At 44.5% G+C, this 17902-nt stretch overlaps 1 protein-coding gene across 2 annotated transcripts in view; it reads left to right on the forward strand.

The window, feature by feature from the left end:
• The window catches only part of dip2ba (disco-interacting protein 2 homolog Ba), an 81694-nt gene that overhangs the window by 59795 nt on the left and 3997 nt on the right, over window positions 1–17902 (forward strand). For both annotated transcript variants that reach the window (XM_041845454.2, XM_041845455.2), the window contains 19 exons: window positions 4196–4332; window positions 6440–6520; window positions 6705–6832; window positions 7145–7259; window positions 8034–8235; window positions 8351–8463; window positions 10358–10438; window positions 10626–10749; window positions 11060–11181; window positions 11382–11493; window positions 11725–11834; window positions 12052–12182; window positions 12398–12566; window positions 12718–12888; window positions 13047–13108; window positions 13234–13291; window positions 13925–13999; window positions 16675–16849; window positions 17648–17771. In XM_041845454.2, the coding sequence (XP_041701388.1) occupies window positions 4196–4332; window positions 6440–6520; window positions 6705–6832; window positions 7145–7259; window positions 8034–8235; window positions 8351–8463; window positions 10358–10438; window positions 10626–10749; window positions 11060–11181; window positions 11382–11493; window positions 11725–11834; window positions 12052–12182; window positions 12398–12566; window positions 12718–12888; window positions 13047–13108; window positions 13234–13291; window positions 13925–13999; window positions 16675–16849; window positions 17648–17771 (2290 nt within the window). The remainder of the gene's footprint in view (window positions 1–4195; window positions 4333–6439; window positions 6521–6704; window positions 6833–7144; window positions 7260–8033; window positions 8236–8350; window positions 8464–10357; window positions 10439–10625; window positions 10750–11059; window positions 11182–11381; window positions 11494–11724; window positions 11835–12051; window positions 12183–12397; window positions 12567–12717; window positions 12889–13046; window positions 13109–13233; window positions 13292–13924; window positions 14000–16674; window positions 16850–17647; window positions 17772–17902) is intronic.

Consider the following 17902-nt stretch of genomic DNA (forward strand, 5'->3'; position numbering starts at 1 on the left):
TAACTATACTACACTATAACACACCTCACTATAACACACCACACTATAACACCCCTCACTATAACACACCTCACTATAACACACCTCACTATAACACAACACACCACACTATAACACACCACACTATAACACACCTCACCTCACTATAACACACCACACTATAACACACCTCACTATAACACACCACACCTCACTATAACACACCACACTATAACACACCTCACTATAACACACCACACTATAACACACCACACCTCACTATAACACACCACACTATAACACACCTCACTATAACACACCACACTATAACACACCTCACTATAACACACCTCACTATAACACACCACACTATAACACACCTCACTATAACACACCTCACTATAACACACCACAATATAACACACCTCACTATAACACACCTCACTATAACACACCACACCTCACTATAACACACCACACTATAACACACCTCACTATAACACACCTCACCTCACTATAACACACCACAATATAACACACCTCACTATAACACACCACACTATAACACACCACACCACACTATAACACACCTCACTATAACACACCTCACTATAACACACCACACCACACTATAACACACCTCACTATAACACACCACACTAACACACCTCACTATAACACACCACACCTCACTATAACACACCTCACTATAACACACCACACTATAACACACCACACTATAACACACCTCACCACACTATAACACACCACACTATAACACACCTCACTATAACACACCACACCTCACTATAACACACCATACTATAACACACCTCACTATAACACACCTCACTATAACACACCTCACTATAACACACCACACTATAACACACCTCACTATAACACACCTCACTATAACACACCACACTATAACACACCACACTATAACACACCTCATCCCACTATAACACACCTCACTATAACACACCTCACTATAACACACCCCACTATAACACACCCCACTATAACACACCCCACTATAACACACCCCACTATAACACACCTCACTATAACACACCTCACTATAACACACCTCACTATAACACACCTCACTATAACACACCACTCTATAACACACCTCACTATAACACACCTCACTATAACACACCACACTATAACACACCACACTATAACACACCACACTATAACACACCCCACTATAACACACCTCACTATAACACACCTCACTATAACACACCTCACTATAACACACCTCACTATAACACACCACTCTATAACACACCACACTATAACACACCTCACTATAACACACCTCACTATAACACACCACACTATAACACACCTCACTATAACACACCACACTATAACACACCACACTATAACACACCACACTATAACACACCTCACTATAACACACCTCACTATAACACACCTCACTATAACACACCACTCTATAACACACCACACCACACTATAACACACCTCACTATAACACACCTCACTATAACACACCACACCTCACTATAACACACCTCACTATAACACACCTCACTATAACACACCTCACTATAACACACCACTCTATAACCCACCAGACCACACTATTGTGTACTGTTACTGTTAGTTTTCCTTTAAGAGTAGCTTTCTGTTCCTCACTGACTGACGATTTTACTGTGTCTTGTCAATGTCACTTCCCTGGTGTTAATTCTACTTGGCTCAGGGTTTTAGTCATTGCGTTAAAATACTTTAAGGTCGATGTCCGCGCCCCCGCGAAAATCGAATTAGCATAATAACAAATTCCCCATAAAACCCCATCAGTTTAAGCTAGAGATATCAACCGCATCCTCCTATGTAACACTTCCTCATCTGCCGTGAAAGGTGCCTGAGCTAGAGCGGTGTTTGTCAGACCATGAGACATCCTGAAAATCGGTCTTCTCACAATCGTCTGTAGCGTCCGAACGGTTTGGCCTAAAAACTATTATGACCCCTCTATGGACAGATGAGACTTTCACAAACACGATGCTATTCTCCGTTTTACTCTGTGTAAAGGTGAGACTCTCACGAACACGTCTGGCTCTAGGACTAGTCTGAAGGTCCCCCGGTACTAGTCGAAATAATTAATGGATGTACAGTATACAGTGCATTTGGAAAGTATTCAGACCCCTTGACTTTTTCCATATTTTGTTACGTTACAGCCTTATTCTAAAATGGATTACATTGTTTTTTCCCCTCATCAATCTACACACAATACCCCATAATGACAAAGCAAAAACTGGTTTTTAGATTGAAATATCACATTTACGTAAGTATTCAGAACCTTTACTCAGTACTTTGTTGAAGCACCTTTGGCAGCGATTACAGCCTTGAGTCTTCTTGGGTATTGCGCTACAAGCTTGGCACACCTGTATTTGGGGAGTTTCTCCCATTCTTCTCTGCAGATCCTATCAAGCTCTGTCAGGTTGGATGGGGAGCGTCGCTGCACAGCTATTTTCAGGTCTCTCCAGAGACGTTTGATCGGGTTCAAGTCCGGGCTCTGGCTGTGCCACTCAAAGACATTCAGAGACTTGTCCCGAAGCCACTCCTGCGTTTTCTTGGCTGTGTGCTTAGGATCATTGTCTTGTTGGAAGGTGAACCGTCGCCCCAGTCTGAGGTCCTGAGCGCTCTGGAGCAGGTTTTCATCAAGGAGCTCTCTGTACTTTGCTCCGTTCATCTTTGCCTCGATCCTGACTAGTCTCCCAGTCCCTGCTACTGAAAAACATCCCCACAGCATGATGCTGCCACCACCATGCTTCACCGTAGGGATGGTGCCAGGTTTCCTCCAGACGTGACGCTTGGCATTCAGGCCAAATAGTTTCATCTTCGTTTCATCAGACCAGAGAATCTTGTTTCTCATGGTCTGAGAGTCCTTTAGGTGCCTTTTGGCAAACTCCAAGCAGGCTGTTATGTGCCTTTTACTGAGGAGTGGCTTCCGTCTGGCCACTGTACCATAAAGAGTGCTGCAGAGATGGTTGTCCTTCTGGAAGTTTCTCCCATCTCCACAGAGGAACTCTGGAGTTCTGTCAGAGTGACCATCGGGTTCTTGGTCACCTCCCTGACCAAGGCCTTTCTCCCCCGATTGCTCAGTTTGGCCGGGGGGCTAGCTCTAGGAAGAGTCTTGGTGGTTCCAAACTTCTTCCATTTAAGAATGATGGAGACTACTGTGTTCTTGGGGACCTTCAATGCTGCAGAAATGTTTTGGTACCCTTCTGTGCCTTGACACAATCCTGTCTCAGAGCTCTACGGACAATTCCTTCAACCTCATGGCTTGGTTTTTGCTCTGACATGATCTGTCATCTGTGGGACCTTTATATAGACAGGTGTGTTCCTTTCCAAATCATGTCCAATCAATTGAATTTACCACAGGTGGACTCCAATCAAGTTGTAGAAACGTCTCAAGGATGATCAATGGAAACAGGATGCACCTGAGCTGAATTTCGAGTCTCATAGCAAAGGGTCTGAATACTTATGTAAATAAGGTATTTCTGTTTTTAATTTTTAATAAATTTGCAAACATTTCTAAAAACCTATTTTCACTTTGTCATTATGGGGTATTGTGTGTAGATTGCTGAGGATTTTTTTTATTTAATCCGTTTTAGAATAATGCTGTAACGTAACAAAATGTGGAAAAATTCAAGGGGTCTGAATACTTTCCGAATGCACTGTACATGGAGACTGTTTTAGTGAAAAAAATAAGGGGTTAAATACATATCAAATAAATAATGTTTCCTAATCTTTCTTATATCTGTCAGATATAGGATAGACACTTCAGAACAAACTTCCTTTAGAATGTTTTGGGGGGCTATCTGTTGTTCCATGTAGTGTATCTGTTTTTCAATGCATTTTGTATGGGCTAATAGAAGCAAGGCCAAATACAAATGTTCATCAGATAATTGTTTTCTATATATATTTTTTGACTTCAAGGGGTCTTCAAAATCAAATAATAACAAAATGATCCTTGGTATAACCTTCTTAAAACAGTTCCATATAGCTTAGTAGAACCCCCCTCCCCCAGCTTAGACAGGGCTTATACTCTTATGGGTTAATAATACATCGATTTTATATAGCACTTCTCATGGACCCAAAGATTCTTTGGGAAGTTGGTTTCTAATGTGCTTTGTGTGTTTTAGCCCTAATGTCATAGTCTCTTGTGTTTCAGCTCTGATGTGTATCGTGAAGCCAGACGGGCCTCCACAGCTCTGTAAGACCGATGAGATCGGAGAGATAGTGCTGAACTCCAGGGCTGGAGGAACCATGTACTATGGTCTACCTGGGGTCACCAAGAACACCTTTGAGGTGAGGAGAGGACTGTTTACTGAACTCTCTCATCAAGTTTCTGCATTTCTGATCACAGTGGAGTGAAGTGCTACTGACACTGGGACGAAGCCATCAACCTCAGAACATGACTCCTCTGTCAGAGCATTACACTTCTAAAAGCTCTACCCCGCCTTTATTATTCAGTGGTCATTGTTGCCTGTGGTGTCTATTACTAATTTGGGTTGCAAAGCTACCGGTAATTTACCAAAGTAATTTAGGTAATTAACAGAAAATCTATGGAAATCTATGGTACCTTTTGGTAACTTATGCTTGAATAACGTTTATATATTCATATTATGGTATTAATTTATTTGGTCCATGTCCATACTGTCCATGAGTTTCTAGTGGATAGACCATATGGTTCAAGAGAAAATAGCCTAATTAAAAAAGCATCTAATCAACAATGGCATTCTTTTCAATTAACTCTGCAACTCTTCCCACTATTGACTTTTTTTTATTTATTTTTTTACAGCTGCCACCAGTTTGACACAAAAAAACATTGAGAACAAATACATATTGACAGTGTGTAAAAAAATATATATTTAAAGGATATTTCATGCTGAAACCCTCATAATGAACACCAATGGTATTCACTAAGTTGATGGTTTATATTTAGGGTAATGTTTTACAGCTTTGACATTCTATACTGAACAAAAATCTAAACGCAACATGCAACAATTTCTAAGATTTGACTGAGTTACAGTTCATATGAGGAAATCATATGGATTTCACATGACTGGGAATACAGATATGCATCTGTTGGTCACAGATACTATACCTTAAAACAAAAAAGGATAGGGGCGTGGATCAGAAAACCAGTCAGTATCTGGTGTGACCGCCATTTGCCTCATGCAGCGTGCCTCATCTCCTTCGCATGGAGTTGATCAGGCTGTTGATTGTGGCCTGTGGAATGTTGTCCCACTCCTCTTCAATGGCTGTGTGCGAAGTTGCTCGATATTGGCAGGAACTGGAACACGTTGTCGTACATGTCGATCCAGAGCATCCCAAACGTGCTTAATAGGTGAGTATGCAGGCAATGGAAGAACTGGGACATTTTCAGCTTCCAGGAATTTTGTACAGGTCCTTTGACATGGGGCCGTGCATTATCATGCTGAAACATGAGGTGATGGCGGCGGATGAATGGCACGACAATGGGCCTCAGGATGTCGTCATGGTATCTCTGTGCATTCAAATTGCCATCGATAAAATGCAATTGTGTTTGTTGTCCGAAGCTTATGCCTGCCCATACCATAACTCCACCGCCAGCATGCGGCACTCTGTTCAAAACGTTGACATCAGCAAACCACTCGCCCACACAACGCCGTAGACGTGTCTGCGGTTGTCAGGCCGATTGGACGTACTGCCAAATTCTCTAAAACGACATTGAAAGTGGCTTATGGTAGAGAAATTAGCATTCAATTATCTGGAAACAGTTCTGGTGGACATTCCTGCACTAAGCATGCAAATTGCACGCTCCCTCAAAACTTGATACATCTGTGGCGTTGTGTGACAAAACTGCACTTTTTTTTTTCAGCACAAGGTGCACCTGTGTAATGATCATGCTGTTTAATCAGCTTCTTGATATTATCTTGGCAAATGAGAAATGCTCACAAACAGGGATGTAAACAAATTTGTGCACAGAATTTGAGAGAAATAAGCTGTTTTTGCGTATGGAACATTTCTGGGATCTTTTATTTCAGCTCATGAAACATGGGACCAACACTTTACATGTTGCGTTTATGTTTTTGTTCAGTATATTTTCTATTTTAAAATCATTTTATTTAATTATTTCATATATTTTACATGTGATTAGACCAGAGAGAGGACCAGAGATAATTACAAACACCTGTGATAATCTGAAGTACCCAAAAGGGCCAGTTAAAAATAATTCTGGTAGTTTACTGGTAAACTTTGAAAGTTTCCTCTCTTTGCAACTCTGGTCTCTATAGTCTCTCTAAACTGAGATGATGAGTTGTGTTGACAGTTAAACGTGTTGTTATTGTGATTGTTTGAAAGGATGATCGTTATAAAAGATATTATGCCGTAACCTCCATAACTGAAAGTGTGTCCCTCTGTCTCTGTGTAGGTGATTCCTGTGAACCAGGCTGGAGCTCCGATAGGAGAGCTCCCCTTCACTAGGACTGGCCTGCTGGGTTTCGTAGGACCGGTGAGATAGAAAGACAGTCATTTCAGTCCCTACCTAACCTATTCAGTCTAAAGCTATGCTCAACTACTTTATATCATCAAAACATGTCAATTTAGAATAGAGTTTTGGCGTCTCTGTGTCTGTTGATGTCCAGAGAATGAAAATAAATTGTGACATTGTGCTATTTCCCTCCCTCCCTCCACAGGGCAGTCTGGTGTTTGTAGTGGGGAAGAACGAGGGGCTCTTGATGGTCAGTGGTAGACGACACAATGCCGACGACTTGGTGGCCACAGCCCTGGCCGTGGAGCCTGTCAAAACTGTCTACAGAGGGAGGTGAGTGTGTCAGGAGCACAGCGCTCTCGTGTGTTCTGCAGTCTTGTTTTGCTGTGGTGGCAAGGTGTGACAGTGCATTGTCTGTGGAGCCTGTCAAAACAGGTGAGTGCCACAGTCCTTCTGGGGTGCTGTGCTGTTTTGCTGAGGTGTTATGGTGTGAGAGTGTGCCGTGTTGTCTTGTCACTCCCTCTCCCCAGGGGGGAGGATCACTGTGTGCTCTGTGACAGTGGTCTCTGGTGTAAGAGTAGGTTGTTATTGTGGGTTGTGTGTGTTATTGCTGACGGACTCTCTCTCTCTCTCTCCCCGGTGTAGGATCGCTGTGTTCTCAGTAACGGTGTTCTATGATGAGAGGATAGTGATTGTAGCAGAACAAAGACCAGACGCTAGTGAAGAGGACAGCTTCCAGTGGATGAGCAGAGTCCTACAGGTACATTATATACATGTGTTCTCTCCTCTATAAATATATATATCTCAGTGCTAAAGATAGAATACATATTGTCTCATATCTACTACAGGTACATAGTATTATCTATCCTTCCATCTATTTATCATCTATCTCCACTTGTCCAACTCACCCCACGCCATTTTTCTTTTATAACCAATCTCCATATGTTTCTTTCTAGTTATCTATCAGTGTGCACTTTTTAGGTTAAAGGTGCAATATGCAGAAATCGCTCCGCCATTTCCTGGTTGCTAAAACTCTAATAGTTTGCCTAATTTCAGTTTATGTGGCGAAACAAGCTAGTATAGTGTAGAGAATCATTGTACCATATAAACCGCTGTGAAATATATTTTCCATAACCCAAAATATTGTATTTTCAGCTTTTTGAAGCTGGTGTACAGAACCGAAAGTAAAATAACTCCAAAACAAAACTTTAGAACATGAAGCATAGAAATAGCACACATAGAACAGATCTAATGCTTCTTAGACTTGCTTTCAATAAGAATGACAGATCAATACCTCACATTTCTATGTGAATTTGGTTGACACATTGCAGCTTTAAGTTAGTAGTAGTACATCAAGGCGATCAGACAGTACATTAACAGTAGGCCCTATGATGTGTGTTCTGTCTTCTATATGTCTGTACTGCCTGGCCCTGGTCCCGGCCAACACATTACCCTGTTATAGCTAGCACCCCTAACAGCAGTGCATACAGTGCTGGCATCACATAAACAGTATATCATGTGTTTTCCTCTACAGGCCATAGACAGTATCCACCAGGTGGGTTTGTATTGCCTGGCCCTGGTCCCGGCCAACACATTACCCAAGACCCCCCTGGGAGGGATCCACATCTCTGAGACCAAACAGAACTTCCTAGAGGGGAACCTGCACCCCTGTAACATCCTCCTCTGTCCACACACCTGTGTTACCAACCTGCCCAAACCACGGCAGAAACAACCAGGTATTGGTGTGTGTGTGTGACTGTCTAATAATGACTGTCGATATCTCTGACACAGTGACATTTGACACTGTAGTAGGTGTGTATCGCTAACCCTCCTCTCCTCTGTGTACTAAAGTTGGAGTGGGCCCGGCCTCCATCATGGTTGGTAACCTGGTAGCAGGGAACAGAATGGCCCAGGCTGCAGGCAGAGAGCTGGGGGTGGTGGAGGAAGAGGGCCTGGTCAGGAAGGTAAGACACCACTGAGCCGAGCCAAGCTGTACTGGGCAGAGAGGTATGGTTGGTGTCGGCCCTACGGTGTGAAAGAGACAGTACAGTACAAGCTCTACAGTCTGTCTTCGCTTCTCACCAACACCAAGAATGGAGCACGTCACAGCTGCTTTTACCAGCATTCACCAAATCGTATTTACCGTATAACAGAAGCGTTGTTCTGTCTCTACTCCATTGTATGTGGCCCCCCACGATGGTAAGAGTTTATCAGACATACCTGCCACAGTAAGGCTGCTTCTGTCAGATGTGCTGCATTACAGTGACTGTGTATTGTGTCTGCACCCCTGTAACTGTGAGCAGATCAATGGTGTGCACCCCTGTAACTGTGAGCAGATCAATGTTGTGCACCCCTGTAACTGTGAGCAGATCAATGGTGTGCACCCCTGTAACTGTGAGCAGATCAATGGTGTGCACCCCTGTAACCGTGAGCAGATCAATGGTGTGCACCCCTGTAACCGTGAGCAGATCAATGGTGTGCACCCCTGTAACCGTGAGCAGATCAATGGTGTGCACCCCTGTAACTGTGAGCAGATCAATGGTGTGCACCCCTGTAACTGTGAGCAGATCAATGGTGTGCACCCCTGTAACCGTGAGCAGATCAATGGTGTGCACCCCTGTAACTGTGAGCAGATCAATGGTGTGCACCCCTGTAACTGTGAGCAGATCAATGGTGTGCACCCCTGTAACTGTGAGCAGATCAATGGTGTGCACCCCTGTAACTGTGAGCAGATCAATGGTGTGCACCCCTGTAACTGTGAGCAGATCAATGGTGTGCACCCCTGTAACCGTGAGCAGATCAATGGTGTGCACCCCTGTAACCGTGAGCAGATCAATGGTGTGCACCCCTGTAACTGTGAGCAGATCAATGGTGTGCACCCCTGTAACTGTGAGCAGATCAATGGTGTGCACCCCTGTAACCGTGAGCAGATCAATGGTGTGCACCCCTGTAACTGTGAGCAGATCAATGGTGTGCACCCCTGTAACTGTGAGCAGATCAATGGTGTGCACCCCTGTAACTGTGAGCAGATCAATGGTGTGCACCCCTGTAACTGTGAGCAGATCAATGGTGTGCACCCCTGTAACTGTGAGCAGATCAATGGTGTGCACCCCTGTAACTGTGAGCAGATCAATGGTGTGCACCCCTGTAACCGTGAGCAGATCAATGGTGTGCACCCCTGTAACCGTGAGCAGATCAATGGTGTGCACCCCTGTAACTGTGAGCAGATCAATGGTGTGCACCCCTGTAACTGTGAGCAGATCAATGGTGTGCACCCCTGTAACCGTGAGCAGATCAATGGTGTGCACCCCTGTAACTGTGAGCAGATCAATGGTGTGCACCCCTGTAACTGTGAGCAGATCAATGGTGTGCACCCCTGTAACCGTGAGCAGATCAATGGTGTGCACCCCTGTAACTGTGAGCAGATCAATGGTGTGCACCCCTGTAACTGCGAGCAGATCAATGGTGTGCACCCCTGTAACTGTGAGCAGATCAATGGTGTGCACCCCTGTAACCGTGAGCAGATCAATGGTGTGCACCCCTGTAACTGTGAGCAGATCAATGGTGTGGACCCCTGTAACTGTGAGCAGATCAATGGTGTGCAACTCTTGAATGAGGAAATGAGCAGTACAGTCACACAGCTAAGCACACAGAACCTCACTATACTAGTGTGTGTGTGTTATTACTGTGCTGCAAGCCTGCTATTGTACTCCCTCCCCAGCCGTCCTGTTTCTGTCCACTAGTCTGTGGTTATCTTCTCCCCTAATGGGTGGATCCCTAGCCTTGCTTGCCAGAATGAGCCTATTACTAGTAGTTATCCCCAATCTCAAAGGCCTGACCCACACTCTCTCCTCTCAGCACCAGTTCCTGTCCGAAGCGCTACAGTGGAGAGCCCAGAGCGACCCTGACCATGTCCTGTATGTGCTGCTCAACGCTAAGGTAGCATGGTCACACCTCTTTAGATATTCCCATTTCTTATGCGCCTGTATGTTTTAACATATGACTGTGGAGGTGGTGATGAGTAACCTTGCCTAAGATTTGCGTTGGCTACCCTAGCTAATGCCTAGGGCCTAGGCTTTAGCTGAGTGGGCTAATACAGCCGTGTCTTACCACCTCTGTCTTCCAGGGGGCAGCAGTGTGCACAGCCACATGTGTTCAGCTGCATAAGAGAGCAGAGAAGATAACCTCAGCCCTGATGGAGAGAGGAGGCCTCAACACTGGAGACAACGTGGTGCTGCTATACCCCCCTGGTAAATTGAATGATCAAACACACACACACACACACACACACACACACACACACACACACACACACACACACACGTACATATACATACACACACACGCACACACACACACTTCACACCTATAGCTACTATGGCTGCCCATCCTCACCTATACAATTTTAGCCTTAGAATAGTCAGTTAAATGCTATTGTTAACAGTCCTCCCCTCCCCCTCTCCCTCGGTCTCCTCCCCCACCCTTCTTCCTTTCTCTCTCTTTGTTTCCCCTCCCTCCCTCCCTCCCTCCCTCCCTCCCTCCCTCTCTCTCTCTCACCAGGCATTGATCTGATAGCTGCGTTCTATGGCTGTCTGTATGCGGGGTTGATCCCTGTAACAGTGCGGCCCCCTCACCCCCAGAACCTGGCTGCTACTCTGCCCACCGTCCGCATGATCATCGACGTGAGTCAACTACAGCCACCAAGATGTTTTCACATAACCGCTTTATGAAAGATGCTAGGCCTCAATATACACAAACATATGTTTGTGCTATGAAAACCTTAGTAACTGCTTTGCTAACAGCTGAAAACTTTGGTAACTGCTGAAATTATCTTGGAAATTATTTTTTCAAATTCCTCCCTGTTTGTCTGTGTGTGTTGCAGGTGAGTAAAGCTGCCTGTATCCTAACCACCCAGCTCCTCATGAGGATCCTCCGGTCCAGAGAGGCTGCTGCCAGCGTCAACATCAAGACCTGGCCCACTATCATAGACACAGGTACTGTGGGCAAATCCCAAATGACACCCATGACACACTATTTTCACATAATAGTGCACTACTTTCGACCAGAGCCACATAGGGTAGTGTACACCATACAGGGGTTAGGTCACTAGGGTGTCATTTGAGAGAGGTTTCAAGTTGATTTTTCATGTGTAATGAATACATTGGAGATCTTCCTTTTAACTGAATTGACTCTGTTTGCCTTCTCTCTGTGGGTGTCCTTTCTAGACGACCTCCCCAGGAGGCGCCCCCCCCAGCTCTACAAGCCCCCCACAGCAGAGATGCTGGCCTACCTGGACTTCAGTGTGTCCACCACAGGCATGCTGACCGGGGTCAAGGTAAGGGCATTACAGTAGCATGTACACACCTAGATACTATGTCCATCTCAGGAGAAATGATCACACAGACATTCTTTTGCCTGTTGAAATGCATCTTGTTTCTCTCTCCTTTCACACTCTCTCTCTCTCATTTGTTTCTCTCTGTTTCTGTCTCTCTATCTCTCTGTCTCTATCTCTCTATCTCTCTGTCTCTGTCTCTCTGTGCTGTGTGTGTCAGATGTCCCACTCAGCGGTCAGTACTCTGTGTCGCTCCATCAAGCTACAGTGTGAGCTCTACTCCTCACGCCAGATAGCCATCTGTCTGGACCCCTACTGCGGCCTGGGCTTCGTACAGTGGTGCCTCTCCAGGTAAGACACACAGATGGGCTGCGATGATTTCACCTACATTTGTGTAATCTTTGATCTTGCCCAGTCTTCTCTATGCCGCTTCTATGTAGCTCCTATGTAGTTCTGTGATCTAGTGTTGTTGGCAATGCGGCTGATCTCTATTGAGCAGAAAAGTGACAGCAGCTTTTTACATTGTGTAATGACTAGAGAAAGTTCTATATATTGTGTGTGTGTAGTGTGTACTCGGGTCACCAGTCCATCCTGATCCCCCCTATGGAGTTGGAGATGTCCTTACCTCTGTGGCTGAGCACCCTGAGCCAGTACAAGATCAGAGACACCTTCTGTTCCTACTCTGTCATGGAGCTCTGCACCAAGGGCCTGGGTACACAGACCGACGCTCTCAAGGTGAGGAACACACACACACACAGTCTACCGCCAATGGCTAGAAATGTGTTGGTTCCAGAATCAGAAATCTGTCAACTGTATCCTGTACACACACCAGAGGAGGCTGGTGGTAAGTGTAATGTCTAGGAGTCTCCACCCTTTGTGTGTGCAGGCGCGGGGTGTGAACCTGTCATGTGTGAGGAGCTGTGTGGTGATAGCAGAGGAGCGTCCCCGGCTGGTCCTGACCCAGTCCTTCTCCAAGCTGTTTAAAGACCTGGGCCTCTCCCCCCGCGCTGTCAACACAGCTTTCGGATCCAGGGTCAACCTAGCCATCTGCTTGCAGGTGGGCCCCAGCACACACAGGCACGCACACACAAACACATGCAGGTAGTCGCAAAACATGCATACACACACACAGCTGGATCTAAACAACGATGATGGTGACTCATTTTGACTTTTTAGATGAACAATCACTAACTTCCCTTTCTGTTTCTCTGCAAGGGTACTGCTGGACCAGACCCCTCCACCGTCTATGTAGACATGAAGTCCCTCCGCCATGACAGGTAAGGATAGCTAGCGGACATCATTAAGGTTTTTACCCAGGGTTTTTCCTGGTCAGGTCACATGGTCATGTATAACCGCACTGCAGAGAATGGAGACAGTCAGTCTGTCTGTCTGTGTTTTCCAGGGTGAGGTTGGTGGAGCGAGGAGCCCCCCAGAGTCTTCCCCTCATGGAGTCAGGCACTGTAAGCAAATGGCACTGAGATGACTAAAGCTTACCGTGTGCTTCTCAGTCTAAACAGTTCACTCATATATTATGACATTTTGTGACGTTTTGGTCTTCGGCAGTATTTTTTTGGGCTGTTCGTGAGGCAAGTCGAAGTTCGGTAGCCGAAGTCTAATCCCCTTCGTCTATGATTGTTCAACAGTACTACTCCTAGTAGGAGTGGGAACATGAAGTGTTTGTTGTCACTCAACAAGAGACAACTAATTTTCATGCAAATTGTTTCACTTGAGAAATACTGCACCAAACATCTTAGTTAGATGTAAAATTGCATGACTAAGACCTTCAAAATTAATGACAGATTTCTTGATTTATCTTAGATTAATTTGGACTATTTTGAGGGAGTGTTTCTGGTTAAGTTGTTGCTACGGTGGCTCAAGAGGGATAAACAACAGTAATATTGCTGTTTTTCAAGCGACGGTCTTTAGGGAGTATGAGAGCACAGACGGTTGCTTCGCCTAGCCGAGTTCTGCTAGGAGCAAACCAAACCTATGTATGAGGAAGCCTTTAGACTGTGTTTTGACCTCTTGCCTCTAGTGAAACTTCCTCTTGTGTCAGTGGGGTTGTCAACTAAACCTTATCTCCCTGTCTGCAGATTCTTCCAGGGGTGAGGGTGATCATCGTGAACCCAGAGACCAGAGGTCCGCTGGGGGACTCTCATCTAGGAGAGGTGAGTGTGAAGACACCACAGAGGACCAGGTGGTGGGGATGTATGGTCAAGTTGAAAGGGGTTTGCTGTGAGACTATTGTAGCGAAGACTTCTCCTTTTGTACTCTACAATCATTTAACCCCATCACCTTGCTCTACTATGACCTACTCAATATATTTAGCCTGTTGTCTTTCTCTATCTCTCACCCTGGTTAATGACTGTCTCAGAGCCCCTGGCTACTACACGATACACTGAGTATACCAAACATTAGGAACACCTTCCTAATATTGAGTTGCACCCCCCCATTTGCCCTCAGAACATCCTCAATTCGTCAGGGCATGGACTCTACAAGGTGTCGAAAGCGTTCCACAGGGATGCTGGACCGTGTTGACTCCAATGCTTCCCACAGTTGTGTCAAGTTGGCTGGATGTCCTTTGGGTGGTGGACCATTCTCGATACACACAGGAAACTGTTGAGCGTGAAAAACCCAGCAGCGTTGCAGTTCTTGACACAAACCGGTGTGCCTGGCACCTACTACCATACCCCATTCAAATGCACTTCCATCTTGTCTTGCCCATTCACCCTCTGAATGGCACACATACACAATCCACGTCTCAATTGTCTGAAGGCTTAAAAATCCTTCTTTAAACTGTCTCCTCCCCTTCATCTACACTGATTGAAGTGGATTTAACAAGTGACATCAATAAGGGATCATAGCTTTCACCTGCTATTCTACACATTATGCCATCGGGTGGAGAGAAATGTTTGCAAGATGAGACTAACTAAATCATCAAGATCATGATTACTAAGTTTAGATAGTTTAGCTGCCAGCTAACTTAGCAATTATTTATTTTTTTAGCTTAATTGGGCTAATTGACTGACTATCAGTGACTGACATGAGGAAAAACTGCTGATGCACAACCAAATTTGGAAATGTCACCTTGTGTATTCTACTATTCTAACTATCTACAGGAAGTTGAGACCTCGACTGAGTTCCAATTAGTATTATTTGTATATATACAGTACCAGTCAAAAGTTTGGACACCTACTCATTCAAGGGTTTGTCTTTATTTTTACTATTTTCTACATTGTAGAATAATAGTGAAGACATCAAAACTATGAAATAACACATATGGAATCATGTAGTAACCAAAAAAGTGTTAAACAAATCAAAATGTATTTTATATTTGAGATTCTTCAAATAGCCACCCTTTGCCTTGAAGACAGCTTTGCACACTCTTGGCATTCTCTCAACCAGCTTCACCTGGAATGCTTTTCCAACAGTCTTGAAGGAGTTCCCACATATGCTGAGCACTTGTTGGCTGCTTTTCCTTCACTCTACGGTCTAACTCATCCCAAACCATCTCAATTGGGTTGAGGTCGGGGGATTGTGGAGGCCAGGTCATCTGATGCAGCACTCCATCACTCTCCTCCTTGGTCAAATAGCCCTTACACAGCCTGGAGGTGTGTTGGGTCATTGTCCTGTTGAAAAACAAATGAAAGTCCCACTAAGCCCAAACCAGATGGGATGGCGTATCGCTGCAGAATGCTGTGGTAGCCATGCTGGTTAAGTGTGCCTTGAATTCTAAATAAATCACTGACAGTGTCACCAGCAAAGCACCATCACAACTCCTCCTCCATGCTTCACGGTGGGAACCACACATGCGGGGATCATCCGTTAACCTACTCTGCGTCTCACAAAGACACGGCGGTTGGAATCAAAAACTCATATTTGGACTCATCAGACCAAAGGACAGATTTCCACTGCCCATTGCTCGTGTTTCTTGGCCCAAGCAAGTCTCTTCTTCTTATTGGTGTCCTTTAGTAGTGGTTTCTTTGCAGCAATTTGACCATGAAGGCCTGATTCACGCAGTCTCATCTGAACAGTTGATGTTGAGATGTGTCTGTTACTTGAACTCTGTGAAGCATTTATTTGGGCTGCAATCTGAGGTGCAGATGAACTTATCCTCTGCAGCAGAGGTAACTCTGGGTCTTCCTTTCCTGTGGCGGTCCTCATGAGAGCCAGTTTCATCATAGCGCTTGATGGTTTTTGGGACTGCACTTGAAGAAACTTTCAAAGTTCTTGACATTTTCCAGATTGACTGACCTTCATGTCTTAAAGTAATGATGGACTGTCGTTTCTCTTTGCTTATTTGAGCTGTTCTTGCCATAATATGGACTTGGTCTTTTACCAAATAGGGATATCTACCTTATCACAACACAACTGATTTGGCTCAAACACATTAAGAAGGAAAGAAATTCCACAAATTAACTTTTAAGAAGGCACACCTGTTAATTGAAATGTATTCCAGGTGTCTACCTCATGAAGCTTGTTGAGAGAATGCCAAGAGTGTGCAAAGCTGTCATCAAGGCAAAGGGTGGCTACTTTGAAGAATCTCAAATCTCAAATATATTTTGATTTGTTTAACACTTTTTTGGTTACTACATGATTCCATATGTGTTATTTCATAGTTTTGATGTCTTCACTATTATTCTACAATGTAGAAAATAGTAAAAATAAAGAAAAATCCTTGAATGAGTAGGCGTGTCCAAACATTTGACTGGTACTGTATATAAAGACATAAACAATTATTTCTTTATTTGTTTGGAATTGTTCTGAGGGCCTTCAAAAGGGGGACCACCAGTTGCCCATATCTGATGCAGAGGATGATGAAACCCTCTCACTCTCTGTTTAGATCTGGGTTCAGAGCCCCCACAGTTCCAGTGGTTACTACACCATCTATGGAGAGGAGAGCTTGCAGGCGGACCATTTCAACACGCGGCTGAGCTTCGGGGAGCCCCACACCCTGTGGGCCAGGACAGGATACTTGGGTTTCGTCAAGAGGACAGAGCTACTGGGTGCCACTGGAGGTTAGGGACTCTTATAATGTAACCATCCTAGCATTTAGCATGTTATGGACTCTCCCAAGTGAGATATCTTTCTTGGGTTTGTGGTCATTCTCACCCCCAGCGGTTGCTACACCAAACCAATCTGAAGAGTTGTTCTGTTTAGTTGTACAAGGCATGTTCATTCTGTTTTAGGATCATCTCACCTAATGTCATTTAAGCAGGTGAAAGGGGGTAGATTGTGCTTTCAAACCAACCTGATTTTTAAAGGCCCAGTGCAGTCAAAAATGTGATTTTCCTGTGTTTCTTGTAAATGTATTTTATTTTATTGTCACATACACTAGATAGGTGCAGTGAATGAGGTTGGTATAATACTGTGAAATTGTGAAAATGATGATAATGCCCTTTTAGTGTAAGAGCTGTTTGAAAAGATCGCCTGACATTTCAGCCTGTTTTGTTGGGATGGAGCTTTGGCCTGCCTGGTGACATCACTAGGCGGTAAATTGGTTCATAGACCAATAAGAAAGAGAGCTCCAAACCGGTCTGCCAATAACGGCTAGTTTTCACTTATCCCCTCCCAACTCAGACCACTCCCAGACAGTCTTAGCTAAGTTCTTGCTTGGGAAATTGCTCTTTGCTATGAAGCTATTTTTGTTTCTTTTTTACAATTTTAATTGAAAGCAATCACATTAAGGTACTTAATTGTTACCCGGAAATGATTTGATATTGAGATAAAAACAGCTCCATTGGATGTTGGGTTTCTAAGCAGTCTGTGTTGATGACTATCTATTTTCTCTCCTGATCCGTCTGCCTTCCCTTCAGATCGTCACGACGCTCTGTTTGTGGTGGGCCAGCTGGATGAGACGCTGGAGCTCAGGGGGCTTCGATACCACCCCATCGACATCGAGACCTCTGTGTCCCGGGCACACCGCAGCATTGCTGAGAGGTGATACACCAGTCTGTTCTGTTGTCTGTTCAAACACACACAGTACATACACTACCAGTCTAAAGTTTGGACACACCTACTCATTCCAGGGTTTGTCTTTATTTTTACTATTTTCTACATTGTAGAATAAT

Source organism: Coregonus clupeaformis, chromosome 24 (assembly GCF_020615455.1).
Source record: "Coregonus clupeaformis isolate EN_2021a chromosome 24, ASM2061545v1, whole genome shotgun sequence".
NCBI lineage: Eukaryota > Metazoa > Chordata > Actinopteri > Salmoniformes > Salmonidae > Coregonus > Coregonus clupeaformis.